The sequence below is a fragment of the Thalassophryne amazonica genome, unplaced genomic scaffold (genome assembly GCF_902500255.1).
Source record: "Thalassophryne amazonica unplaced genomic scaffold, fThaAma1.1, whole genome shotgun sequence".
Taxonomy (NCBI): Eukaryota; Metazoa; Chordata; class Actinopteri; order Batrachoidiformes; family Batrachoididae; genus Thalassophryne; species Thalassophryne amazonica.
The window spans coordinates 459782-487374 of NW_022986251.1; the positions used below are offsets into that span (position 1 = coordinate 459782).

The following is a 27593-nucleotide window of genomic DNA, read 5'->3' on the forward strand; positions in this document are numbered from 1 at the left end:
GCCTTCTCCACCTCCCTACACTCACCAGACCACAGACGATGACCAAAGATCCAGCATCACCTGAACACTTAAAAATGTGGTGAGAGACAGTTAACTTCTTGGGAAAATTACAGTTAAACTCCACAACAAAGTATTTGACACCACAAAAGAGAACACCAGTGATTTTACAAAAAGGCAAATGAGACGTGGAGCGAAAAACACACCAGACCAGGCTTTTGCACCAAACACAGCAGTTTTTAAACCTGCTGGAGCAAGTAGGCAAAGGTCAGTGCCGCAGAGCGGCCAGAGGCAAAGCCCGTGGACGTGAGATAAAGAGGAAATGTTGGAAGTGTGGGAAGAATGGACACTTTGCACATGAATGTACACACTCTCAAAGATAAGGAGTTCTTCACTTTCAACATGAATTTTATGTACATATAAGGTTGCAGTTCTTTCTTTTCTAGAAGATTATACTTGTTATCAATTTTTCCTTACTTTTATTCTGTTGTCGCTATATAGACAGATTGTGTGTAATTATTGTGAATTGTTTTAGATAAAACTGTCAAGGTCACAGTTGCTGGCTCCTCAAACATTTTAAAGTGTGGACATACTGAGAAATAAGTGCACATTAATCAATTTTGTACATGTATATGAGTGTGAGTTGGTGTCCAGGGTAAAAGATATTCTGAGGGAGAATTCTGAAATAGATCTGTTGATGAAATAAGACTTTTTAGCTTGTTAAGATGATAACTCAAAGACAATAAATACTATCATCTTCCTAATTTCCATACTGAATGATCATATAACTTGGATGAAGTGGTTAAAATATGGTTGATTTTTGTACACTGGATAAGGTGTAAAAGTTGGTTAGTTTCACCTACTTAACAGATTTTAAGCAAAGTTGATCAAGATTATATTTCAGTCGAGTGATTAATGATTGGACTTATTGTTGTGTGATATATTTTTTGTGTGGTGTTGGTTTGAAATTTTTGTGGGTTGATTCTTTTCTGTCTGGGGAAAAAGAAGAAAATTCAGATTGACTGCTTCAGTTGAACATTGCAGTATGTGGCCAATCTTGCCTCAGTAATCATGAATGAGCTACTGTGGAACTGATCACTTAGATCAATGAGTTCCAGCGGGTATTCATGAACTTGCTGGAAACAGGCTCATCTAGGAAATGAAGACTTTGGGTTCTAAAACATTTCTATGAATCAGTTCCCCAGTATACATATTAAATACTGCTAAAAGATTGAAAAATTGTCGATTGACTGATCCACTAATTATTTTTGATGACATAACAGACAGAAGGAGAGAAATATCAACAGGTTGTTCAAAACACTGTATTAACTATGGAGAGCTTTGCTGCCAGAGCAGGATAAAAAAAAAAAATGAACCATGTTACAATTCAGACCAGAAGAAAGTGATACCTTTATTCAAATCTGGTGACAAGCATCTTTTTACTATCCATAGGCCTGTTTCTTTCTAGTGTCACAATTTCCAAAGATATTGGAAAAAACAAAAAAACAAAAACTTACAAAAACAATAACAGATTGGATAAATTTATTGAACAACACAACTTGATTAATGATAGTCAATATGGGTTTAGATGCAATAGAAGAGATTAATAAACATGTGGACCAAAGGAAAATAGTGATAGGATTATTTGTTGACATAAAAAAAAAGGACACAATCAATCACAACATATTATTTCAAAAGATGGAGCTTTATGGGATCAGAGAAGTAGCTTTGAATTGGATCAAAAGCTATTTACAAAACCAGAAACAGTTTGTTAAACTTGGGGACTGCTGTTCTTCATATCTGGACATCGTTTGTGGAGTTCCTCAGGGTTCTGTGTTGACACCGAAGTTATTCATATTGTATATCAATGATTTATGTAAAGTCTCGGATCTGTTTAGAGCAGTCCTCTTTGCAGATGTTACAAACTTATTTTGTTCAGGGGATAATATGCAACAATTACTAGATGATCTGGGATCAGAAATGATAAAGTTGAAGAGATGGGTCGATATGAACAAACTGTCACTAAATTGGTCTAAAAACTAAAATAATGTTATTTGGAAACCATAAAAAAATAGACGAATACAATTAAACATACAGGGGGTAAATATGGAACCTGTCAAAGAGAACAAGTCATCAGGTGCGGTCATCGATGGCAGGATCAACTGGAAAGCACATATTCAACATAGTCAAAAGAAAGTATCAAAAAGTACGGCAATATTAAGCAGGGCAAAGCACATTCTTGATGATAAATCACTACATACTCTGTATTGCACATTGATTGCACCTTACTTGACTTGGTGCAAGTATGGGGCAATAACTACAAAACTACAGCACAACCATTATTCAACCTTTACAAAAGGGCATTAAGAATCATTCATAATGCAGGTTATCAGGATCATACCAATCCACTGTTTATTAAATGTTTTCATTTAAGGCTGTTTGACTGATGTATAAAGTTAAAAAAAAAAAATGAATTAAGCAAGTACCTCTCAGAATTCAAGGATATTTTATGCAACAAGAAGGAATATATAATTTAAGGGGTTTGTATCGTTTTAAAAATTGCAGGCGCAAGGATAACCAGGAAATGCTTCTGTTTCTCTATTTGTGGCCAACAAATTGGAATAAGCTACCTGAGAAACTCCAATGATGTCCAAATATCAATCAGTTTAAATATTTATACAAAGAAATGGTGTTCGACGGATGTGTATCTGATGGAAAACGTTGAATTGTGTTGTATGATGAATGTGCTTCTTACTATTGAATGTTCTGGGGTAACTAGCTTAATAAGTATTGTGATTTGTCCTCTTGCTTGATCAATGGCTCAATGGATGATTTCCACCACAGTTACTGGCTTATTACTGGCCCGTTACAATATTGTGTTATTGCTATTGGATGCTGAATCATGTCACCCCATCCAAACGGGGCAAAATGATGGTTAGGTACACTGTTTGTAAGTTTATTGACGTTTCTACAGTGATGATGTTGAGAATGTAGACATTAAATTCGATAAACAGGGGGGAATAATGATAGAGTTTTCTATATATTGTCAATAGTAAGTCCCTTTGGCTGCTCCCTTGTTTGTACTCGGGGTCGCCACAGCAAATCCAAGTTGGATCTGCATGTTGAATTGGCACAGGTTTTATGCCGGATGCCCTTCCTGACGCAACTCCACATTACATGGAGAAATGTGGCAGGGGTGGGATTTGAACTCGGAGCCTTCTGAACTGAAACCAAGCGCATTAACCACTTGGCCGACCGGTCAATATTATCAAATATTAATGTCTTTGTCTTTACTTTGATGCCTTTACTTTGAACTGCCTTTCATCTTGTTTTGATTCTGTTCTCTGTTTTCCATATATATATATATGCATATGTAAGAGTTCATGCACCACTATTCTTCTAAATAATCACTCATTGTTAAAACAGTAATATAAACTAAACTGTAGAGTAATCATTACAACTGTTCCATGAGAAAACAACACTTGTTCTTTTGCTGAACACAGAGAAAAGTAACATTTGTTGGTGAAAGAATTTGCAGATTGTTTGCTAAGAGCTATGTTTTTGTCGAGCACAGATTAATATTTCGGCCTTGAGCAGAGAATAACAGCCTATACATAAGTTCGAGGCTGGTGCTGTAATGTTTCAACTTGAAGAACAATTACTATCTGTCTGAGCAAGACTGCAGGGGGCCTTCCAGGTGCGAAGTGATACAGAATGAATTGACTGAAAAAAAACAGCTGTGCCTTGTATATTGTTCTGTAATATGTCTGTGTGTTAATAAATTCAGGAGCAAAGTGGGTGGGCCCTTCAGAGCTGATTGACGGACAGTGACGAGGGGTCACGCTGACTCTTCCTGATCAGGAAATGAAATTCAGTCTCTGGCGTGATCATTCTTTGTGTTTAGTTAACTGAGTTGCTTTTTACAGATTTCAACTCTGACAATCAGGCATTAGATGAGGCTGTTTAATGGGGTCGATGTTTAATTGTGCTGCCGTTGTGTCTCTTCAGGGAGTGTGATGTCAGTCAGATTAACTACATGTATGCTCAGTACGTGAACAGCACGATGGAGCCACTCAACATCGCTGACGTCAAGAAGGACCAGCGCTTCCCCTGGACAGTGAGAGTCATTCTGTGTCATTTTGTGTGCTTCTTTTGTGCTGTTTGAATGATCTTGCTTTCATCTGTATCATCTGGCAGAGTGAAGGTCCAGACCACACCTCCAACCAGATCCAGAGTCTACTCTGTGCTCCCATCAAGAATGGCAAGAAGGACAAAGTCATCGGTACGCTTGCTGCTTTCTAGGATGGACAAAGGCTTCAAATCATTTCGGGTAGAACTTTAAGATGAGTGTCAATCCAACAGATAAACGTCCCAGAAGAAGCCTGTTTGGTTTGTGGTACTAGTCAGAGTACTGCAGTGAGACGGCCACCATAAGTATATGTAATCATGGGGTTGATGTGATGTCAAGGCATCAGAGAATTACCATGAATGTCCTTCCCCTCCGTCAGTCACAGTGATTATTATCAACATCATGAGCCAATAACTGCTATGCCCTCAAACAGAGTGTCTTCAAAGCTTCTCTGAAGATCAAAAGGGTCCATTGCAAAGTCACTGTCTTCCTTCAAAGATTCAGTTTTACTTCATGAAGAGATTATCAGTGGAAGAACTTTTTTGTCATCACTTTAGGGCCCTGTCCCACTGGGGAGAGGATTAATTGCGCATGAATTGAGTACACAAATTAGGGGTGTTCGTTATCGTCCGCAACAAAAATGGCCAAAAATGACAAATGTCCCAGTATGAATTATGGATATATTAATAATATATAGCGAATATATGATGAACAATCACGGTTGTATAACGCATGTAGTAAGGAAACGGATCCGACGCATTGCGATTATCACGGCAGTATTACGGGTGTATTATGAATGCATCGCGCACGTGTTGCGCGTGCACGGCATCTGCATTGCGGTCATAAAAGAAGCGCACTCGGGCTGTCGGGATCACTATTTACACCAACAATACAGCCTCTGGAGCATTTGCTGGACTTGGACAAGTTGATTGGAGTAAAGAAGCAGTGAACAGGGCAAGTGGTGACGTCAGCGGATCGCATCAGAGTGCAGCTCGTCTGAACGATTATAACAAGGAGTTAAATCTGTTATAAACACAGGAATAAATACTGTAACGGCTGCAGACAAGAATGAAAAAACACGCAACTGTTTTATCAAGCCTTGACAATGTAAACAAGTCAAATAATTACCTTTTTAGACGGCTCAAAATGCTGGGTCGTTCGCGTGCGCGCACGGCCCAGCTGCAGCTTCCTCTGTGATTCAGGAGGTGATTAGAGCCATTTTCAAAAGCCAATTTTCAGAATAAAATGATTAATCCGCCACAAAATAGTTATTTTATATACGCAGCATCCAGCGCAGAGCACGTGGCAGTAGAACAAAGAATGGCGTCCAGCTGTGAACACAGCACATCTGATTTGCATCCGCCGCAAATCAGATGCAAAGCAGACGCAAAGCAGATGTAATAAAACGCTTTATTCATGGCCAGTCTGTATGCAGTCGCTACAACTTATTTTAGTTTGTGATGTGGACATGATGGGCACGCAAAAAATCCGTTTTACACACTGTCCCAGTCCGCTGCCAAGACGCAAATCCCTGTCAGCTGCGGATATCAGCAGATGACGGCGAATATACAGCGCATAGATTGAGTATGTTTGTGTATGTATTGAGTATGTATTGAGTATGTATTGAGTATGTATGGTGGATGTCATCCACAGCCAAAATTTTGTGCAGCTCAAAAATCCTGGTAATGGAAAAACGTGCCTCTGCGGATAATTGCGGACATGTGCGGGTGTCGGCCGACTCATAGAAGCATGTTTCACGCATATTGCGGATGTTAAGCGAATATGAGCCAATTTTGTGCACAATCCATACACAAATCCTCCTAAACGCCAGTGGGACAGGGCCCTTAAGGACAGATTTGTGTCCCATTGTGACTGTGTTACAGTCTCATGGTTAGGTTAAGGGGCTACTGTAAGGGGTTAGGGTAGGGGGTTAGAGTTAAGGGGTTAATGGTTAGAGTGAAGGGGTTAGGCTCTGTCTGAGGTTGGAGGTTCAACAACACCAACTTTTAGGATTTTGGGAAGACCACGTGTTAGGTCAGGTCTTGGACCATGTACTGGTGCTGTACATCATTGGATCCACCGCATTACGGAGACAGATCTGGGTCCTGTATGGCAAACACACAGGCAGACCACTGGTCCATTCTCACCTCACTCAAGTAACCATCTATCTGCCACAGCTAGGTGAAACGTGGGCAGGTCCTTGACTCTGTCCAGCCACAGCCACTGGGGTGCTGACCACTGAGGTATCTACGTGCTGGATCTCAATTTCAGTAAAACCTGATCTCTTCTTTGATGGTTTTTTTTAATTTGGTTGTCTTATGATGCTGTCCTCAACGCTGATGATATTTGTGCATAAAAACAATGATGCAGCACTGTGTCCTTATGACAGTCCACAGTCTGAGATGCCATTTAGTTTGTGTGCTGCCGTGGATGAAGGGTTCTTACGCTCCATCCGTCTGATGCTTGGTGATGTCGTGACCCCTGAACCCAACAATTGTTGTTTGTGCATAGGCGTATGTCAGCTGGTCAACAAGATGGACGAGCGTTCAGGTGTGAAGGTCTTCAACAGAAATGACGAGCAGTTCCTGGAAGCTTTTGTCATCTTCTGCGGCCTCGGTATTCAGAACACACAGATGTACGAAGCAGTGGAAAGAGCCATGGCCAAACAGGAAGTGACCTTAGAGGTGAGAAGCACAGTCAGCAGGCTTAAATCAGAATTAGACAAGCGAGCTCACTGGTAACAGAGGTCAGGAGAGAGTCAAGCAGACCAGACTCAGAGGGGTGACCATCTGGTTTGCACAAGTGGGTCCTAAAAATAATCTGCAGTTTATTCATTCAGGTCTGGAGGTGATCTGACCTGTGACAGCTCTGCAGACACTTGGCATCAATGAAACACGTTGACTCACGGCTTCTCTGTATGTTCTCTGTACTGGTCTAAGGGATCAGTGTGCGGTCGTACTGGTGTAAGGGATCAGTGTGCGGTCGTACTGGTCTCAGGGATCAGTCTGCAGTCGTAGTGGTCTAAGGGATGAGTCTGAGGTCATCCTAGTCTAAGGGATCAGTGTGCAGCCGTATGGGCCTAAGGGATCAGTCTGCAGTCGTACTGGTCTAAGGGATCAGTCTGCAGTCGTACTGGTCTAAGGGATCAGTCTGCAGTCGTACTGGTCTAAGGGATCAGTGTGAAGCCGTATGGGCCTAAGGGATCAGTCTGCAGTCGTACTGGTCTAAGGGATCAGTCTGCAGTCGTACTGGTCTAAGGGATCGGTTGGCGGCCGTACTGGCCTAAGGGATCAGTCTGTGAACGTACTGATCTAAGGGATTGGTCTACGGTTGTACTGGTCTAAGGGATCGATCTGAGGTCGTAGTGGTCTAAGGGATTGGTCTGCGATCATACTGGTCTAAGGGATCAGTCTGTGGTTGTACTGGTCTAAGGGATCAGTCTGTAGTCATACGGGTCTAAGGGATTAATCTGCGTTCGTCTAAGGGATCGGCCTGTGGGTCGTACTAGTCTAATGGATCAGTCTGAGGTTGTACTGGTCTAAAGGATCGGTCTATGGTTGTACTGGTCTAAGGGATCAGTCTTCACATCATACTGGTCTAAGGGATCAGTCTGTGGGTCGTACTGGTCTAAGGGATCAGTCTGCCGTCGTACTGGTCTAAGGGATTAATCTGCAGTCATCTAAGGGATCAGTCTGTGGGTCATACCGGTTTAAGGGATCGGTCTGTGTTTGTACTTGTGTAAGGGATCAGTCTGCGCCCGTATTGGTCTATGGGATTGGTGTGGGGTTGTATTGGTCTAAGGGATTGGTCTGTGGGTTGTACTGGTCTAAGGGTTCAGTCTGCGGTTGTACTGGTCTAAGGGATTAATCTGTGATCGTCTAAGTGCTCGGTCCGCAGTCGTTCTGGTCTAAGGGATCAGTCTGCGTTTGTCTAAAGTATTGGTCCGTGGGTCGTACTGGTCTAAGGGATCAGTCTGTGGGTCGTACTGGGCTAAGTGATCGGTCTGCAGCTGTACGGGTCTAGGGGCTCAGTCTGCGGTCGTACTGGTCTAAGGGATCGGTCTGTGGGTCTGCTGGTCTAAGGGATTGGTGTGCGGCTTTCAAGGGATCGGCCTGTGGGTTGTACTGGCCTAAGGGACTGGTCTGCGACCCTACTGGTCTCAGGGATCAGTCTGCGGTCATACTGGTCTAGTGGGTTTGGTTGGCTGCTCTCAAAAGCTTTGTGTCTGAATGGGTCATTTCTGAAACGGAGCTCTTTAAGATGTTTTGTTCAATAACTTCATTCATTTTCTAAACCCACTCATTCCAGGTCAGGGTCTTGGGGGGGTGGAGTCTATCACTGTGGTCATTGGGTCAGAGGTGGGGTTGCCCCTCCATTGGCAACTTGTCAGTCACAGAAATGACATCTAGACAGACACATGTTAGCGCTCACACTTGTGGTCAGTTTAGAGTCACCTTTTTAGTGAACCTGCTCACCTTTGGAAGCACTCGGAAGGAACCCAGGCGAAGGTTAATTCCTGAAGTTTGTCGATCTGGATTATATTTCACACAACACAAGCATCTGCATTGCAACAAGAATCTATGTCAGTGTTTTTAATTTTTGCTGAAGATCATCAAACAATATTTTATATTCACTTACAGCATGAATAAACCCCACCCCCAAAAGTGAAGGATTGCGTGTGTGTGTGTGTGTGTCTGACAGGAAACACCACACAAACTGACACCGCTTTATCTGTGCACGTGTGTGCATGTTCAGTGACCTCGCTGTGTGTGTGTTTGCAGGTCCTGTCGTATCATGCCACCGCCACAGAGGAAGAATCACGGGAACTCCAGGTAACAGCGGTAAATTAACTTTTATTCTTCTAAACACAAACAGACAGACAGACACACACACAGAAACAAACACACACACCAACACACACCTCCATCCCACTGAATCAGCCAAAAAAAAAAAAAAAAATCTGATCGTTGGTCACACCTGGCGATTCTGACCGTCCACACAATAAGAATGCAACACCAGTTAGCAGTCTTTGGACTGTGGGCATGGTTCTCCCCAAAGCCCTCAGCCCGCTGAGGTTCTGTGTGTGTTTCAGGTGGCCATGGTTCCATCGGCACAGCTGTTGGGTCTGCTGAACTTTGGCTTCAGTGACTTCAGCTTGTCAGACACAGAGACAACCTTGGGAACCATCCGCATGTTTGTGGACCTCAACCTGGTCCAGACCTTCCAGATGAAGCACACGGTGAGAATGTAGTCCGACTCTGTTCCAAACGTTCCCCTAAAACCTGGCTTTGGTTGTAAATGGTGATTTTACATGGCGCCACAAGATTAGATTTCATTTTTTTTTTTAAATGGTTTCAATAGTTTTTACATTTACAAAATCAAATCAAACCGCTTTCTGGCATTGTTCTAGTTGTGTTAAGGCACAGTTACCGGGTAACCACAGAGCAGGAATTACTGCGAGGCACTTCTAAAAAACTGTTATAAACATTACTGCATGAGTTATATTTACAAAAGCCACCTCCACCACCGCTGTCAGTCAGGCCCCCCACTCTCCCGCAGGCCTGTTGGAACCAGCACCGCTGGGTCGGGATGGGGTTGGCTCTGGGCTGCAGTCAACATCCATGAGAAAAAGACCCTGTGTGTTAAAGCTGAATGTGAGAGCGCCTGTGGACAGATGCCTGGTGAAGGCTGGCTTTGATTGTAGGCAGTCAAAGGCAATGGGGCCTCAAACTACAGGATGTCATCCTCTGCCACAGTGACCTCCCCAGAGCATCGAGTCCTAACTGACAGAGTGACCTCCCCAGAGCATCAAGACCTAACTGACAGTGACCTCCCCAGAGCATCGAGACCTAACTGACGCAGTGACCTCTGCCAGTGCAAGACCTAGCTGATGCAGTGACCTCTGCCAGAGCACCGAGACTTGATGCAGTGACTTCTGCCAGAGCACCGAGACCTGATGCAGTGACCTCTGCCAGAGCATTGAGATCTGACTGACACAATGACCTCTGCCAGAGCATCGAGACCTGATGCAGTGACTTCTGCCATAGCACTGAGACCTGATGCAGTGACCTCTGCCAGAGCATCGAGACCTAACTGACACAGTGACCTCTGCCAGAGCATTGAGTCTGCCTGATGCAGTGACCTCTGCCAGAGCACTGAGTCTGCGTGATGCAGTGACCTCTTCCAGAGCATCGAGACCTAACTGACACAGTGACCTCTGCCAGAGCACCGAGACCTGACACAGTGACTTCTACCAGAGCACCAAGACCTGATGCAGTGACTTTTGCCAGAGCACAGAGACCTGATGCAGTGACCTCTGCCAGAGCATTGAGACCTGACACACTGACTTCTGCCAGAGCACCGAGACCTGATGCAGTGACCTCCGCCAGAGCATCGAGTCTGCCTGATACAGTGACCTCTGCCAGAGCATCAAGACCTAACTGATGCAGTGACCTCTGGCAGAGCATCGAGACCTAAGTGACACAGTGACCTCCCCAGTGCATCGAGACCTAACTGACACAGTGACCTCTGCCAGAGCACAGAGACCTGATGCAGTGACCTCTGCCAGAGCACCGAGACCTGATGCAGTGACCTCTGCCAGAGCATCGAGACCTAACTGACACAGTGACCTCTGCCAGAGCATTGAGTCTGCCTGATGCAGTGACCTCTGCCAGAACATTGACTCTGCCTGATGCAGTGACCTCTGCCAGAGCATCGAGACCTAACTGACACAGTGACCTCTGCCAGAGCACCGAGACCTGACACAGTGACTTCTACCAGAGCACCAAGACCTGATGCAGTGACTTTTGCCAGAGCACAGAGACCTGATGCAGTGACCTCTGCCAGAGCATTGAGACCTGACACACTGACTTCTGCCAGAGCACCGAGACCTGATGCAGTGACCTCCGCCAGAGCATCGAGTCTGCCTGATGCAGTGACCTCTGCCAGAGCATCAAGACCTAACTGATGCAGTGACCTCTGGCAGAGCATCGAGACCTAAGTGACACAGTGACCTCCCCAGAGCATCGAGACCTGATGCAGTGACCTCCGCCAGAGCATCGAGTCTGCCTGATACAGTGACCTCTGCCAGAGCATCAAGACCTAACTGATGCAGTGATCTCTGCCAGAGCATCGAGACCTAAGTGACACAGTGACCTCCCCAGAGCATCGAGACCTGACACTGTGACCTCCCCAGTGCATCGAGACCTGACGCAGTGACTTTTGCCAGTGCATCAAGACCTAACTGACACAGTGACCTCTGCCAGAGCATCGAGACCTAACTGACACAGTGACCTCTGCCAGAGCACCGAGAGCTGATGCAGTGACTTCTGCCAGAGCACAGAGACTTGATGCAGTGACCTCTGCCAGAGCATCAAGACCTAACTGACACAGTGACCTCTGCCAGAGCACCGAGACCTGACACAGTGACTTCTACCAGAGCACCAAGACCTGATGCAGTGACTTTTGCCAGAGCACAGAGACCTGATGCAGTGACCTCTGCCAGAGCATTGAGACCTGACACACTGACTTCTGCCAGAGCACCAAGACCTGATGCAGTGACCTCCGCCAGAGCATCGAGTCTGCCTGATGCAGTGACCTCTGCCAGAGCATCAAGACCTAACTGATGCAGTGATCTCTGCCAGAGCATCGAGACCTAAGTGACACAGTGACCTCCCCAGAGCATCAAGACCTGACACAGTGACCTCCCCAGTGCATCGAGACCTGACGCAGTGACTTTTGCCAGAGCATCAAGACCTAACTGACACAGTGACCTCTGCCAGAGCACCGAGAGCTGATGCAGTGACTTCTGCCAGAGCACAGAGACTTGATGCAGTGACCTCTGCCAGAGCATCGAGACCTAACTGACACAGTGACCTCTGCCAGAGCACCGAGACCTGACGCAGCATCGAGACCTGACTGACACAGTGACCTCCACAGAGCATCAAGACCTAACTGACACAGTGACCTTCACAGAGCACTGAGACCTAACTGACTCAGTGACATCTGCCAGAGCATCGAGACTTAACTGACGCAGTGACATCTGCCAGAGCATTGAGACCTAACTAACACAGTGACCTGTTCAGAGCACTGAGACATAACTGATGCAGTGATGTCACGAGCCGTCCGGGTCTAACATGTTTATCTTAACAAGCTGTCAGTATCTGACATGTTTACCTTAACGGACCCTCAGGATCTGACACGTTTACCTTAACGAACCCTCAGGATCTGACACGTTTACCTTAACGAACCCTCAGGATCTGACATGTTTACCTTAACGAATAGTCAGGATCTGACATGTTTACTTTAACGCACCCTCAGTATCTGACATGTTTACCTTAACAAACTGACAGGATCTGACATGCTTCTCTAAACGAGCCGCCAGGGTCTGACATGTTTACCTTAACGAGCCAGCAGGGTTTGACATGTTTACCTTTTGACATGCTTACCTTAATGAGCCGTCGCGATCTGACGTTTACCTTCATGAGCCATCAGCGTTTGACATGTTTACCTTAAACCATCGGGCTCTTTAACGAGCCATCGGGGTTTCACATTATGGAAGATGTTCAATATGTCCTCGGTCTTAGTTTGTTACCCTCTATTTAGGCCGTTAGAGTTTGCCCTATTTGAGCTCAGCATCTGTTGATTAATTCACTCAAATGAATAAATACAGTACTTTTTTCATATAAAAGATCTAAGATTTCTTCTGTAATTAAAAGTTTTATTCACAAAGTTGCTGATAAGGCTGGAGATGTGGACATACAGCATCTGGTGTGAAATGTCTCCGTTATTGCCGAGTGTGCACATGTACAATGTACAGTGTTTGTTGATGTTCTAGCTCTGTTAAAAGGGGCCGTGCCTGGGCTGAAGTTCTAACCTGTTTCACGTGTGAGCTGTTTGTGGTCCACAGAGTTTATGTCAGTGGGTTCTGAGCGTGAAGAAGAACTACAGGAAGAATGTGGCCTACCACAACTGGAGACACGCCTTCAACACTGCCCAGACCATGTTCGCCCTCCTCAAGTCAGGCCGGCTGGAGGTGAGCGCAGCCAGTCAGCAGTTAGACTCAAAGCTGGCGGCCTGTGAGAGGTCACACACAGGCTGGCGATGTCATTCGTACAAAACTGTGATGCACAGAGATGGAAACATGCAGCCACACAATTATCAGTTAACAACAAAAACACACATCTATTCTGACAATTTATGACATCAGAGAGGACCTTAAGGTAACGGAAAGTTAAAGCCATTTTTTTACCACTCCTTGAGAGAGGGCACCGGGGCGTACACACAAAACACCAACATCGTCACAGTGCTAATAATGGCCAGGAAGTGTGGGTGGAGCTTATTAAACTTCATGGCTTCTCCGCCCACAGATACATAATGAAAAACCTCCTCTGTCCGAAACTCGTGAAAGAGAAGGAGGCTGCTAACTGAAGGTCAAAGGTCATCATCTCTTTGGGGGTGTTTACGTCTGTGACCAAGATGTGTTTGACCTCAGCGGGGTTCGAACCAAGGCACTAATGATGGCCTCACGCATCGTGTGACATCAGCAGTGCGCTGTCCCTTTAAGACTCATGTCACTCACATTGGGTGTGTCTTCTGTCCTTTAATTGTGTCCCGACAGGACCGCCTGACCAATCTGGAGGTTTTGGCTCTGATGATCGCGACTCTCAGCCACGACCTGGACCACAGAGGAGTCAACAACTCCTACATCCAGAGGTACTGCTTGGACTCGCACACACCACCAGCACCGTTAAAGTGGGTGGGGCCATCTGTCCTGCTCCCAGAAGTCAAGAACAGATGTAAACCAGTGGCCCTGAACTTTGAACCACTTGACTTTTACAGGTTATTGCTGAACATATGAGGGTACATGGTAACAGAACAATGTGGCCAAAGAACAGCCAATCATAACACCCAGTAGTTTTGTGTCAAAGTCCAAAATAAAACAGCCCAGACTGTCAGTCGGGGTCCCCACTTGTTTCTCCGGAGTGTTCATGACTCTTGGTCGAATAAATTAAGGGACCGCCTGTCTGCTCATTCAACACAGACAGGCAGAAAAGTTTGTTTCATGGTTGAGGACTTGCCCTGTCGCGGTCTTGACTTGATATGTCTTGCCTCGGTCCAGTCTCTTTCGCCTTGCCTCGGTCTTGTCTTGGACTCACCCTACCTCTGTCCTGTCTCAGTCTTCTCTTGATATGCCTTGTCTCAGTCCGGTCTCTGTCTTGGTCTGGTTTCACTCTGCCTCCGTCTTGTCTTAATATGCCTTGCCTCAATTTGGTCTCTGTCTCACCCTGTCCCTATCTAGTCTCGGTCTCACCCTGCCTCCAGCCAGTCTCGGTCTCACCCTGCCTCGAGCCAGTCTCGGTCTCACCCTGCCTCGAGCCAGTCTCGGTCTCACCCTGCCTCGAGCCAGTCTCGGTCTCACCCTGCCTCGAGCCAGTCTCGGTCTCGCCTTGCATCTATCCAGTCTTGGTCTTGCCCTGCCTCTGTCCAGTCTCGGTCTCACACTGCATCTATCCATTCTCGGTCTTGCCCTGCCTCTGTCCAGTCTCGGTCTCACACTGCATCTATCCAGTCTTGGTCTCATCCTGCTTTAACCAATCTTGGTCTCGCCCTGTCTTTATCCAGTCTTGCTCTCGCCCTGCCTCTATCCAGTCTAGGTCTCACACCACATCTATCCAGTCCCGTCTCACACCGCCTCTATCCTGTCCCGGCCTTGCCCTGCCTCTATCCAGTCTTGGTCTCGCCCTGCCTCTATCCAGTCTCGGTCTCGCACTGCCTCTATCCAGTCTCGGCCTCGCCCTGCCTCTGTCCAGTCTCGGCCTCGCCCTGCCTCTGTCCAGTCTCGGTCTCGCCCTGCCTCAAGCCAATCTCGGTCTCGCCCTGCCTCTACCCAGTCTTGGTCTCATCCTGCTTTAACCAATCTTGGTCTCGCCCTGTCTTTATCCAGTCTTGCTCTCGCCCTGCCTCTATCCAATCTAGGTCTCACACCACATCTATCCAGTCTCGATCTCACACCGCCTCTATCCAATCTCGGTCTCGCACTGCCTCTATCCAGTCTCGGTCTCGCCCTGCCTCTGTCCAGTCTCGGCCTCGCCCTGCCTCTGTCCAGTCTCGGTCTCGCCCTGCCTCCAGACAATCTCGTCTCGCCCTGCCTCTATCCAGTTCTGGTCTTGTCTCGATACGCTCTGCTCCAGTTCCATCAGCTGACAGGCAGCATGAACGTCTCACTGTTCCGCCTCTTGAGGTTGACAGGATTAGTCTGAAGTTTTGCTTCTGCTGTCGTTTGTAAAACTTGCAGTATAAAGATAATTTGAATATTTCTTCATAAAATACAAACATTAATTCTCTGATCTAAAGTTTTTATTTTCAGTGCAGTGGTTCAGTGTTCGACTTTTCTGATTGTGGTGAAATATTTGATACTTTAACAAATATATTTTGGTCCAGACATCCTCTTCATATTTGGTGACTATGTTATTGGGGATCTGCTCTTTCCAGTGGTACAGTCCTTTTTAAGGTGGACCTTGTCACACCTGAGCAATATGCATTTTTCAAATATAGTTGTAAGTTATGTTGCCTTTTTCATTTTTAATGCCTCAGAAATGATAAAATGTATTCTTTCAGAAAAATAATAACATGAGAAATAAATGTCAAAATTTAAAAGATCTGATGTGCTTCAATGTGGAAACAGAGGACCAAAACTGCTGCAAAGCACAAATGATTTAAAATTTTCAGCAAACTATAAACAGACAAATATGCAGCCGTAAGTCTTTTTTATAGCAGTTAGAGATATCTAGTTCATAAGAACAACTCATGACAATTTCATGCATCGAGCATGAATAGTTCAAAAGTAATGTCTTCCTGAAATCAGCATGTTTCTGTACCGCTCTTTTGCACGAAAATCAGTGCCACGCCCCATTTGTAAAGCCCCACTATCTCAAAAACCAATGCAGATATGAGGCTGAAACCTTCCATGTTGTTTACTGGGAATAACAGTATTTTCTGAAAGTGTGAGACGGTCAGTCAGGAGGGCTGCCAAGATCTCACACGAACTGACCCATAGGTCATACGTCAGATATTGGCCGTGTTTGACCTTTACTTTGGAGATCAAAGATTCAACATAGTAAAAACTATTTAATTGATTAATTCTGATACCCAGTCATCTGTATCACTTTGTACCAAAACTGGACTATCATTAACTGTCTCCTTGGGCTTGATTGGCTGAGCACACCTGAGTGAGCTGGGGAGCTCTGCTGGTTCTTGACGACCAGCTTGAGAACCAATGACTTTAAACCCCTGGACTGGTGAACAGTCTGATGTAATCAACATGACTCCTCCGACGTGACCAGTTTTCATATCACCCACCCTTCCTGTGCCAAGACACAACCTATGATGTTTGATGAAAGTCGTTGACTGTGTAGACTGATGCATTGTGGGAGCTGTGTGTTTTTTGGGGTTGGGGATGGTTCGGAGTTGACTTCTCAAACTTTGTGTTTGTGTTGTCCAGGAGCGAGCACCCTCTGGCCCAGCTCTACTGCCACTCCACCATGGAGCACCACCACTTCGACCAGTGCCTGATGATCCTCAATAGCCCCGTAAGGTCGCATCACCCTGGTGCCGCTGGACCAGGTTTAAAGAGGCTCCGACAGCGGTTTATGGGTGATTCTTAGACTATGGGCACTTACAACCCCTGGCAAAATTTCTGGAATCACCGGCCTCGGAGGATGTTCATTCAGTTGTTTAATTTTGTAGAAAAAAAGCAGATCACAGACATGACACAAAACTAAAGTCATTTCAAATGGCAACTTTCTGGCTTTAAGAAACACTATAAGAAATCAGGAAAAAAAATTGTGGCAGTCAGTAACGGTTACTTTTTTAGACCAAGCAGAGGGGAAAAAATATGGAATCACTCAATTCTGAGGAAAAAAATGATGGAATCATGAAAAACAAAAGAACGCTCCAACACATCACTAGTATTTTGTTGCACCACCTCTGGCTTTTCTAACAGCTTGCAGTCTCTGAGGCATGGACTTAATGAGTGACAAACAGTACTCTTCATCAATCTGGCTCCAACTTTCTCTGATTGCTGTTGCCAGATCAGCTTTGCAGGTTGGAGCCTTGTCATGGACCATTTTCTTCAACTTCCACCAAAGATTTTCAATTGGATTAAGATCCGGATTATTTGCAGGCCATGACATTGACCCTATGTGTCTTTTTGCAAGGAATGTTTTCACAGATTTTGCTCTATGGCAAGATGCATTATCATCTTGAAAAATGATTTCATCATCCCCAAACATCCTTTCAATTGATGGGATAAGAAAAGTGTCCAAAATATCAACATAAACTTGTGCATTTATTGATGATGTAATGACAGCCATCTCCCCAGTGCCTTTACCTGACATGCAGCCCCATATCATCAATGACTGTGGACACTTACATGTTCTTTTCAGGCAGTCATCTTTATAAATCTCATTGGAACGGCACCAAACAAAAGTTCCAGCATCATCACCTTGCCCAATGCAGATTCGAGATTCATCACTGAATATGACTTTCATCCAGTCATCCACAGTCCACGATTGCTTTTCCTTAGCCCATTGTAACCTTGTTTTTTTCTGTTTAGGTGTTAATGATGGCTTTTGTTTAGCTTTTCTGTATGTAAATCCCATTTCCTTTAGGCGGTTTCTTACAGTTTGGTCACAGACGTTGACTCCAGTTTCCTCCCATTCGTTCCTCATTTGTTTTGTTGTGCATTTTCGATTTTTGAGACATATTGCTTTAAGTTTTCTGTCTTGACGCTTTGATGTCTTCCTTGGTCTACCAGTATGTTTGCCTTTAACAACCTTCCCATGTTGTTTGTATTTGGTCCAGAGTTTAGACACAGCTGACTGTGAACAACCAACATCTTTTGCAACACTGCGTGATGATTTACTCTTTTAAGAGTTTGATAATCCTCTCCTTTGTTTCAATTGACATCTCTCGTGTTGGAGCCATGATTCATGTCAGTCCACTTGGTGCAACAGCTCTCCAAGGTGTGATCACTCCTTTTTAGATGCAGACTAACGAGCAGATCTGATTTGATGCAGGTGTTAGTTTTGGGGATGAAAATTTACAGGGTGATTCCATAATTTATTCCTCAGAATTGAGTGATTCCATATTTTTTTTCCTCTGCTTGGTCTAAAAAAGTAACCGTTACTGACTGCCACAATCTTTTTTTCTTGATTTCTTAGTGTTTCTTAAAGCTAGAAAGTTGCCATTTGAAATGACTTTAGTTTTGTGTCATGTCTGTGATCTGCTTTTTTTCTACAAAATTAAACAACTGAATGAACATCCTCCGAGGCCGGTGATTCCATAATTATTGCCAGGGGTTGTATTGTCCTTTGATCATATTGTATGAAAAACAGAAAAAAGGGGAAATTTCACACTTTTATAGTTATCTTTACAATGAAAGTGTGTTAAGAAATTTGTTCTAGTAGTCTATGATGACTTTTTCACCTTTTTTCAGCATCATTATATGCAAATATTGCCGTTTTGTGCTTGTCCCACACCCAGACTTTTGATCTTCAATGATAAAAATGAATGGTAAAGAAACATTTTTTCTAATGTTTTAAAATATCTCTGAATAAAATATCAGTAAAACAATCAAAACATAATTGGGGTATTCAATGTCATACAACTGTTGTGATTTTTTTAAACAAAATGTAGTTGTCCCACACTATTGCCGTAATTTCCACCACAACACTGTAATGTCCCTTTAAACAGTTTGTATGAAAGATTGTTTGGGTAGTTTCTATGGAGATAAACAGTGACATCAGAGCACATGTATATAGCGCCAAATCACAACAAACAGTTGCCCCAAGGTGCTTTATATTGTAAGGCAATGGTGTGGTGGAAATTACATTTACAAGGCCAATAGTGCCCGTAGTTAAAGAATCACCCTTATAGTCGGTCTGCAGCAGATGGAATCTCACCAGGTTCTTACGTGTTTCCTCTCTTCACGGTCCTTGACCTTTGGATTCCAGTCCTGCAGCTGATAACGACCCTGTTATAGTCCAATAAAGTAAAAGCTGCTCCAAGCTTTACGGCCTCTGAATAAACACTAAATAAAAAGTCTCAGCTCCACAGAGTCGTAGCCTTCAAACATTCCACACAGGTGATATTTGGCCCGTGAAGTTAAAAACATTGAGTTCCATCACGAATGACCCATTTGTTTCAGAGCCACACAACAATCTGTTACTCACGTGTTCATTTCATGTTCACATCATACACCGTGAAGGCGTGGCCTCAGCACCAGGGCTGACACGTCACCTGGATACGGCAAGCAGTCCTCTCAGGAGAAGAGGATGGGCCACAGAACTGCCTGGGTCCAACCCAGAGCATGTTTGTCAGGTAGCAGATATGAGCGGTGACTTAGGCCGGGTTCACACGGCAGGATAATTAGGCCGATATCGGACCCGATCTTCCCCTTCCGACAATCTTAAGGATGCCCCAACAATCATGATGATGCTAAAGATGATCTTATCAGATATTCCTGTCGTGTGCGGTGTGTTAAGAGCGCTTTGATCTGCTTGGAAGGACGTCAGGAGCGCTCCGATCGCAAATCGGGGATATTCAACATGGTGGATTTTTTTTGCCCCGATATCCCAGTGTGTGTTGTGTCCTCCGACCAAAACGAGCAGCCTGCTGAATGTGACGTGTAGCCAATCAGGAAGTGAGGTGACGGACGCATGGGGCGGAAAATAAAATCAAAACAGCTGTTCTGACTTACCAGAAAGTCCGGTGGTTGCGCTGTCTCCACTCCTTTAAAGAACGCCTTTTCTTTTTGTATTGTTTTTTTTTCCTCTGTTTTAAATAGTCCACAAAGTATCTCCATTTGTTTACTCTGAAGTCAGGTTTAATCTCGAGAGATTTTGCGAGATTTCCTGTCTGAGCTGGGAATGTTCGTGTGTGAAATCTGTTGGTGTGTGGTGGTGTTGTCCTTACCGTGTGGCTGAACACCACACACTGTACCACCAAACCTGTTAGATCTCTGATTTTTTTATCTTCACGTGTGTGGTCTCTCAGGTTTTAGAGACCTAAAGATAATTTTTAAATCCTGTCGTGTGAACCAGGCTTTAGTGAGACTCGGATGACTGTGAGAGAACATTCTGGATCCAAGGACTGTTGGGGACCATACTCCTGTGGTCATACATGGTATTCCCATTGACCAGGTCAACTCATACAAGTACTTGGGGCTGCACATAGACAATACCTTCAGCTGGACTGCACATGTGGACAGTTTGTGCTCCCGATTCCATCAAAGACTTTATTTCCAACGTAGACTTAATTTGTATGGAGTCAATCAGAAAATTATGTTGTTGTTTTACCAGACAGTGTTAGAGAGCCTAGTTAGGTATGGCATGACTGCCTGGTACGGCAATCTTTCTGTACAATTTAAAACGAAACATAACAGACAAATTGATGATGCAATGAAGATAATCGGAAAGAAACAATATCAGTCCCTCAGTTCACTCTATGAAGAGTCTGTTTTGAAAGCAGCTCAGAGGATACTGATGGATTCAGTTCATGTTCTTCACGCAGAGTACACTCTCCTTCCTTCTGGGAGAAGGTACAGAGTTCCTCGGAGTAGACTGAATAGATTTAAAAATTCATTCGTCCCCATGTCTATTAAATTGTTAAACAATAATGTTTAAAATTGGAATTATGCAATATTTATGGTGTTTCTCCTGACTCCTGTCATGTTAATTTGTTATGGATGTGGTTGTGTTTTTATCTGTATTGTTTGTTTTCTCTTTTCTTGTAAGGCACCTAGCATGAGTCCAAGACAAATTTCCCTGAGGGGACAATAAAGTGTATCGTATCGTATCGGATCAGACACCACATTTAGTCTGAGGCTGTTCTGTAACATGGTGGATGCAGCAAAGTGCAGAGTTGAACTTTTGGGACCTGGATGTGTTTGTGTGTAGAGCTTTTTCTTCCATGGATGTTTTCTGATGTCATAAAGAAGCTGTGACATCACTGAATGAGCTCTTTTCCTCATTCGTCTCAGGGAAACCAGATACTGAGCGCTCTGTCACTGGATGAGTACAAGTCCACTCTGAAGATGGTTGAGGCGGCGATTCTGGCCACCGACTTGGCCATTTACATGAAGTAGGTACCAAACAGCCTGCAGGGGGCGCTGGCAGAACGATGAAGGTCTGTTGGAGCAGAGAGGGAGCCAGACAGTCTATCCTCTAGCTTTTTTGAAACATGTTTCTTTCTAAACCTGATTAATTTGAAGAACTGCAAGTCACTGGGGGTGGGGGTTGGGCACTTCTTCCTCCAATAATCAGTTTGTTCTGTCTCCGTCTTCTCCTGAAACCGGGGACCACTCAGATTTCAGGACCACTCTGACCACATTAAGAGCGGACCTGAAATCGGAGTCTGGTGGTCCGATGATTTCCACCCGTGTCGTATAGCGGCGATGGAACGTCTTCAGGACTATAAACTGGAAGGTTCCTGAGTTCTGCGCCCAGCTCATTATTTGTTTTTCCCCAGATTAAAGTTTTCTTCAAAGGCCCGGATGCCTGGTTCAGTTTCAGCAACCACAAACTTCTAGCTGAAGTATTTTCTGGAGTATAGGTTGCACCTTTTTTGTCTGTGTGCGCATTTAAGAACAAACCTGAAATCAGTGTGACACATGTGCACACTACAGCCTGTGCTGTTCATTAACAAAAGGATTCTTAAATCCCCAAAATGAGCAAGATGGACAAATAAAGGTGCATTGGACAACATGTATGATGTTATTTTATGCAGTTTGTACAAAAGAAATCATTGCAGTCTATTTCAGTTTTTTTTTTTAATTTGGGATTTTTGTGCATCGTTGTACTTTTATTATTGGAGTTCATTTTGTTGCGTGCTTTGATTCTTGGCAAAGACTGACATAAATAATATTATTATTATAATTATTGTTAACGAATGTGTGATTTTTTTCATGGACCTCCCAAACTAGCAAAAACCCGCGACGTACACTCTGTAAAACACAATACTTTTGATCTCTGAGCTGCAGTAGCAGCCGGGTTTGGAACCAGGTATTAACGTGTTGTCAGACCCTTCAAGCACACAGACTCTGCTTTCCCACATGGCAGAATCTCGACATTGTCACAGACACATCGTCGGCATCATGCTGCCACCAATCACTAGTCGGTGCCGCTGCATCCAGAACCTGCTGGTGATGGTCAGACTCAGCTTCCTGCCAGCTGGGTTTGTGTTTGTCATGGCGCTGGACGGCCTGTGACAGCACCAGGTCCTTGTTATTCTGGAAACCGCGTCATAGGTCAGTGGTGCGCCGGCACACGATGGACAGAAGCTCAGCGTCCTCTGCTGTGTGGACCCTGGTTCTGATTCAGGTTTCATGACACTCACGTGTCCTGCTGTGTTTCTGGACAGGAGACGAGGTGAGTTTTTCCAGCTGACTAAGAGCGGTCAGTTCGCGTGGGAGGACGAGCGCCACAGAGATCTGCTGAGGTGAGTCCTCAGGAAACTGACTGTGTACCTGCAGGAAGCGGCTGTGACATCATCAATTATTCTGTCCCCCCCTTCAGGTCAATGCTAATGACTGCATGCGACATCTCCGCCATCTCCAAACCATGGCCGGTGCAAAAGAGGGTAAAAAGAAAAGTCTTATCTGTCAAGAAAAGAAATGTCTTCGTGTGACAGGATGAATGTTTCATTTGCACTGCTTCCTGCACGTGGGTGTGTTTTTCATTTGGGGCAGGTCATGTCTCAGAGGGGAGGGGCCTTGTTATCACAGCAAATACAAAAACCACTGTTGGTGCAGATGGCAGGGGCGCATCCACGTGAAATGTGCCGTTTTCAGCACGTTTCACGTGGTACGTGTGGACATTTTGCAGTTAAAATGGCCGAGCGGATTAGCTCCTGTTGAAGCAGGAAGCGACAGGTACACCACGCTGCCGTATTGAGGCGGTGGCCGCACGTTAAACAATGACTATGTCTGCAGCCGCTAACACTCCCCATGGTGACACAGTGAAGTCTTTGACTTTGAGTTCACTTTCGTTGCTTATTTTAATCTTCAAGTGGTGCCCGATTGAGAGATCTGTGACAGATTCACTGAAAAACATGAATTTCTTTCTGCCCTCAGTTTTTTTTTGGGGGTGGGGGGTGGGGTAACAGTAGCTGCTGCTGATATGTGCAGGAAGAGCGTACGTGTTTGGTGACACTGCCTGTGTTTGCCGTCTGACTGACACATTTTGACTGTCACATTCATGGTAAACCCTCTGAGGTGAGGACGATCGTCTCTCGATCGATGGGATGGTGGATGTGGATTTTGACACCCAGCGTGGTCTAGCAGCAGACCACGCTGGACTTCAGATCTGGTTTTTGGGGGTCTAAGGTGGTGACACGTGGAATGCACCTGAGCCCAATGTGGCCATATGAGCAGGTGTTATTATTTGGAGAACGCAGGCATCGTAAAGACGAGACGAGCTGGGCTTGGTGGCGCTCTGCATGAAATAAAAACAAGAGCATAATAAGAGAGAAATAATAAATTAATCTGAGAAGACGGGGCTAAAGATGCTGTGATTTTCTTTGGGAGTGAGGACGAAGGACAAGATTAGGACTGAACATGGTGAAGGTGGGACGGCTTGGTTTGACAGAGGAGGACACTGAGGACAGGGTGGGTCAGAGATGGACGAGGTGTTGTGGCGCCCCCTAAGGGGAGCGGCTGGAAGATGAGGAACTTCATGCAGCTTTTTAAATGTCGGAGAAAACGTTACCCCACCAGCAAGGTTGGGTAGGATTACTTTGAAAGAATACATGTGGATTACATGTATGTATGTACATGGGTGATTCTTTAACTATGGGCACTATTGGCCTTGTAAATGTAATTTCCACCACACCATTGCCTTACAATATAAAGCGCCTTGGGGAAACTGTTTGTTGTGATTTGGCGCTATAGACATGTGCTCTGCTGTCACTGTTTATCTCCATAGAAACTACCCAAACAATCTTTCATACAAACTGTTTAAAGGGACATTACAGTGTTGTGGTGGAAATTACAGCAATAGTGTGGGACAACTACATTTTGTTTAAAAAAATCACAACAGTTGTATGACATTGAATACCCCAATTATGTTTTGATTATTTTACTGATATTTTATTCAGAGAGATTTTAAAACATTAGAAAAAAACGTTTCTTTACCATTCATTTTTATCATTGAAGATGATAAAAATGGCTGGGCTTAAAAAGCCATCACTTGACCCAGCTATCTTAGCTAATTATAGGCCAATCTCCAACCTTCCTTTTCTCTCAAAAATTCTTGAAAGGGTAGTTGTAAAACAGCTAACTGATCATCTGCAGAGGAATGGTCTATTTGAAGAGTTTCAGTCAGGGTTTAGAATTCATCATAGTACAGAAACAGCATTAGTGAAGGTTACAAATGATCTTCTTATGGCCTCAGACAGTGGACTCATCTCTGTGCTTGTTCTGTTAGACCTCAGTGCTGCTTTTGATACTGTTGACCATAAAATTTTATTACAGAGATTAGAGCATGCCATAGGTATTAAAGGCACTGCGCTGCAGTGGTTTGAATCATATTTGTCTAATAGATTACAATTTGTTCATGTAAATGGGGAATCTTCTTCACAGACTAAAGTTAATTATGGAGTTCCACAAGGTTCTGTGCTAGGCAGTATTATTAGACGGTATTGCTTAAATTTTCATTGTTACGCAGATGATACCCAGCTTTATCTATCCATGAAGCCAGAGGACACACACCAATTAGCTAAACTGCAGGATTGTCTTACAGACATAAAGACATGGATGACCTCTAATTTCCTGCTTTTAAACTCAGATAAAACTGAAGTTATTGTACTTGGCCCCACAAATCTTAGAAACATGGTGTCTAACCAGATCGTTACTCTGGATGGCATTACCCTGACCTCTAGTAATACTGTGAGAAATCTTGGAGTCATTTTTGATCAGGATATGTCATTCAAAGTGCATATTAAACAAATATGTAGGACTGCTTTTTTGCATTTACGCAATATCTTTAAAATCAAAAAGGTCTTGTCTCAGAGTGATGCTGAAAAACTAATTCATGCATTTATTTCCTCTAGGCTGGACTATTGTAATTCATTATTATCAGGTTGTCCTAAAAGTTCCCTAAAAAGCCTTCAGTTAATTCAAAATGCTGCAGCTAGAGTACTGACGGGGACTAGAAGGAGAGAGCATATCTCACCCATATTGGCCTCTCTTCATTGGCTTCCTGTTAATTCTAGAATAGAATTTAAAATTCTTCTTCTTACTTATAAGATTTTGAATAATCAGGTCCCATCTTATCTTAGGGACCTCGTAGTACCATATCACGCCAATAGAGCGCTTCGCTCTCAGACTGCAGGCTTACTTGTAGTTCCTAGGGTTTGTAAGAGTAGAATGGGAGGCAGAGCCTTCAGCTTTCAGGCTCCTCTCCTGTGGAACCAGCTCCCAATTCAGATCAGGGAGACAGACACCCTCTCTACTTTTAAGATTAGGCTTAAAACTTTCCTTTTTGCTAAAGCTTATAGTTAGGGCTGGATCAGGTGACCCTGAACTATCCCTTAGTTATGCTGCTATAGACGTAGACTGCTGGGGGGGTTCCCATGATGCACTGTTTCTTTCTCTTTTTGCTCTGTATGCACCACTCTGCATTTAATCATTAGTGATCGATCTCTGCTCTCTTCCACAGCATGTCTTTTTCCTGGTTCTCTCCCTCAGCCCCAACCAGTCCCAGCAGAAGACTGCCCCTCCCTGAGCCTGGTTCTGCTGGAGGTTTCTTCCTGTTAAAAGGGAGTTTTTCCTTCCCACTGTAGCCAAGTGCTTGCTCACAGGGGGTCGTTTTGGCCGTTGGGGTTTTTCATATTTATTGTATGGCCTTGCCTTACAATATAAAGCGCCTTGGGGCAACTGTTTGTTGTGATTTGGCGCTATATAAATAAAATTGATTGATTGAAGATCAAAAGTCTGGGTGTGGGACAAGCACAAAACGGCAATATTTGCATATAATGATGCTGAAAAAAGGTGAAAAAGTCATCATATACTACTGGAACAAATTTCTTAACACACTTTCATTGTAAAGATAACTATAAAAGTGTGAAATTTCCCCTTTTTTCTGTTTTTCATACAATATGATCAAAGGACATAAGTGCCCGTAGTCTAAGAATCACCCACATACATCTGGATTACTTGTAATCTGATTACTTTTGGATTACATTTCAAAGTAATCCTACCCAACCTTGCCCACCAGGTTAGTGAGGACTAGTCCAACAGTCTCTAACCCCCAGAGCTGTCCTGGTCTCCGTCTGGCACGCTCATTCAGTTCTTGAGAACTGCCCCCGCTGGACGGATTTACCGTACTGTGGTACTCTGGTTCACTCTACGCTTGTTTTATTTTCCCAAACTGTGAACAGACGTCATGTCCAAAGTGCACAGGCCATCTGAGACCGAACCTGTCCTGACACAACATGCAGTTTGTGAAATCAGCATCTTCCTCCTCGATCCTCTGAGGGCTGCAGCCCTGTTGATCCATCTCCTAGCAACCGTAATGAGTGAGCAGCTTGTTAGAGAGGCGCTCATTAATAAAGACAGCTGGGTCCGTGTCCTCAGGTAACCTCTGTGGACTGCCGCACGGCGTCTTTGCCAGTATTAGCTTTTAGGATCTGGCTCCTGGGCTGCTGTCCATCCTCGTGACCTAGAAACCGATCTGATCTGCCATCATGTGTTTATTCACGCCTCTCCATGAATGACAAACAGCACCCCCTGGTGTGCTGGTGAGTGTTGAACTTGTAGAGACAGTCACTGATCTCGGCAGGGACCTTCATGTCCTCAGCCTTTGTGATCCAGAGATGCCTGGGGAGAGCTTATGGGGTCATGAGGTCAAAGGTCAGAAGAGTTTGGTGAGGCTGATGAAGATCCAAGTCTTTCAAGTCCTAGTGCCTCCATGAACATGCCCCTCTCAGGCTAACCTGGGTTCAGGTGTTTGGTAAATCATATTTTTGGGGACTGTGCGGTGGTTCTCCTCATGGTTTACTTTGTTTTGGGTGTTTAAAGTTACGAGCCGCTTGTTTTCTCAGTAATCCTGCATTAAATGGAGAATGGAGCTAATGGGTGAAGCTAACGATAGCTGCTAAAAGTACTAATGCCATTAGCTTACAACATTAAATTAGGTGAGAGTTTGACTAGGTCACAGCAGAGATGTCTCGGATGATCCGTGAGAACGTTTGACTAGAAAAAGACAGATTATTCCAGGTGTTTGTGATAAAATACAACACACTAGGTAGCAGACATATCAACCAGGCTAAAGACGCTATGAGAGATGGAGAAACTTTAACGACCACGGCCCAAATTATACAGAACTCCATGTCATGTTCTGTGTGTCTGTGTTCCGTCACGACCCCTCTGAGCCAACTTCAGGTGCTGCATGGTTTGAAGCAGATCGGG

At 44.5% G+C, this 27593-nt stretch overlaps 1 protein-coding gene across 1 annotated transcript in view; it reads left to right on the forward strand.

Moving 5' to 3' along the window:
* The window catches only part of LOC117505810 (cGMP-specific 3',5'-cyclic phosphodiesterase-like), a 54596-nt gene that overhangs the window by 24213 nt on the left and 2790 nt on the right, over positions 1 to 27593 (forward strand). Inside the window, exons 6-16 of the mRNA XM_034165348.1 lie at positions 4006 to 4114; positions 4195 to 4279; positions 6638 to 6810; positions 8908 to 8967; positions 9219 to 9365; positions 13035 to 13160; positions 13746 to 13840; positions 16629 to 16716; positions 21168 to 21268; positions 22547 to 22624; positions 22702 to 22765. Of these exons, the coding sequence (XP_034021239.1) occupies positions 4006 to 4114; positions 4195 to 4279; positions 6638 to 6810; positions 8908 to 8967; positions 9219 to 9365; positions 13035 to 13160; positions 13746 to 13840; positions 16629 to 16716; positions 21168 to 21268; positions 22547 to 22624; positions 22702 to 22765 (1126 nt within the window). The remainder of the gene's footprint in view (positions 1 to 4005; positions 4115 to 4194; positions 4280 to 6637; positions 6811 to 8907; positions 8968 to 9218; positions 9366 to 13034; positions 13161 to 13745; positions 13841 to 16628; positions 16717 to 21167; positions 21269 to 22546; positions 22625 to 22701; positions 22766 to 27593) is intronic.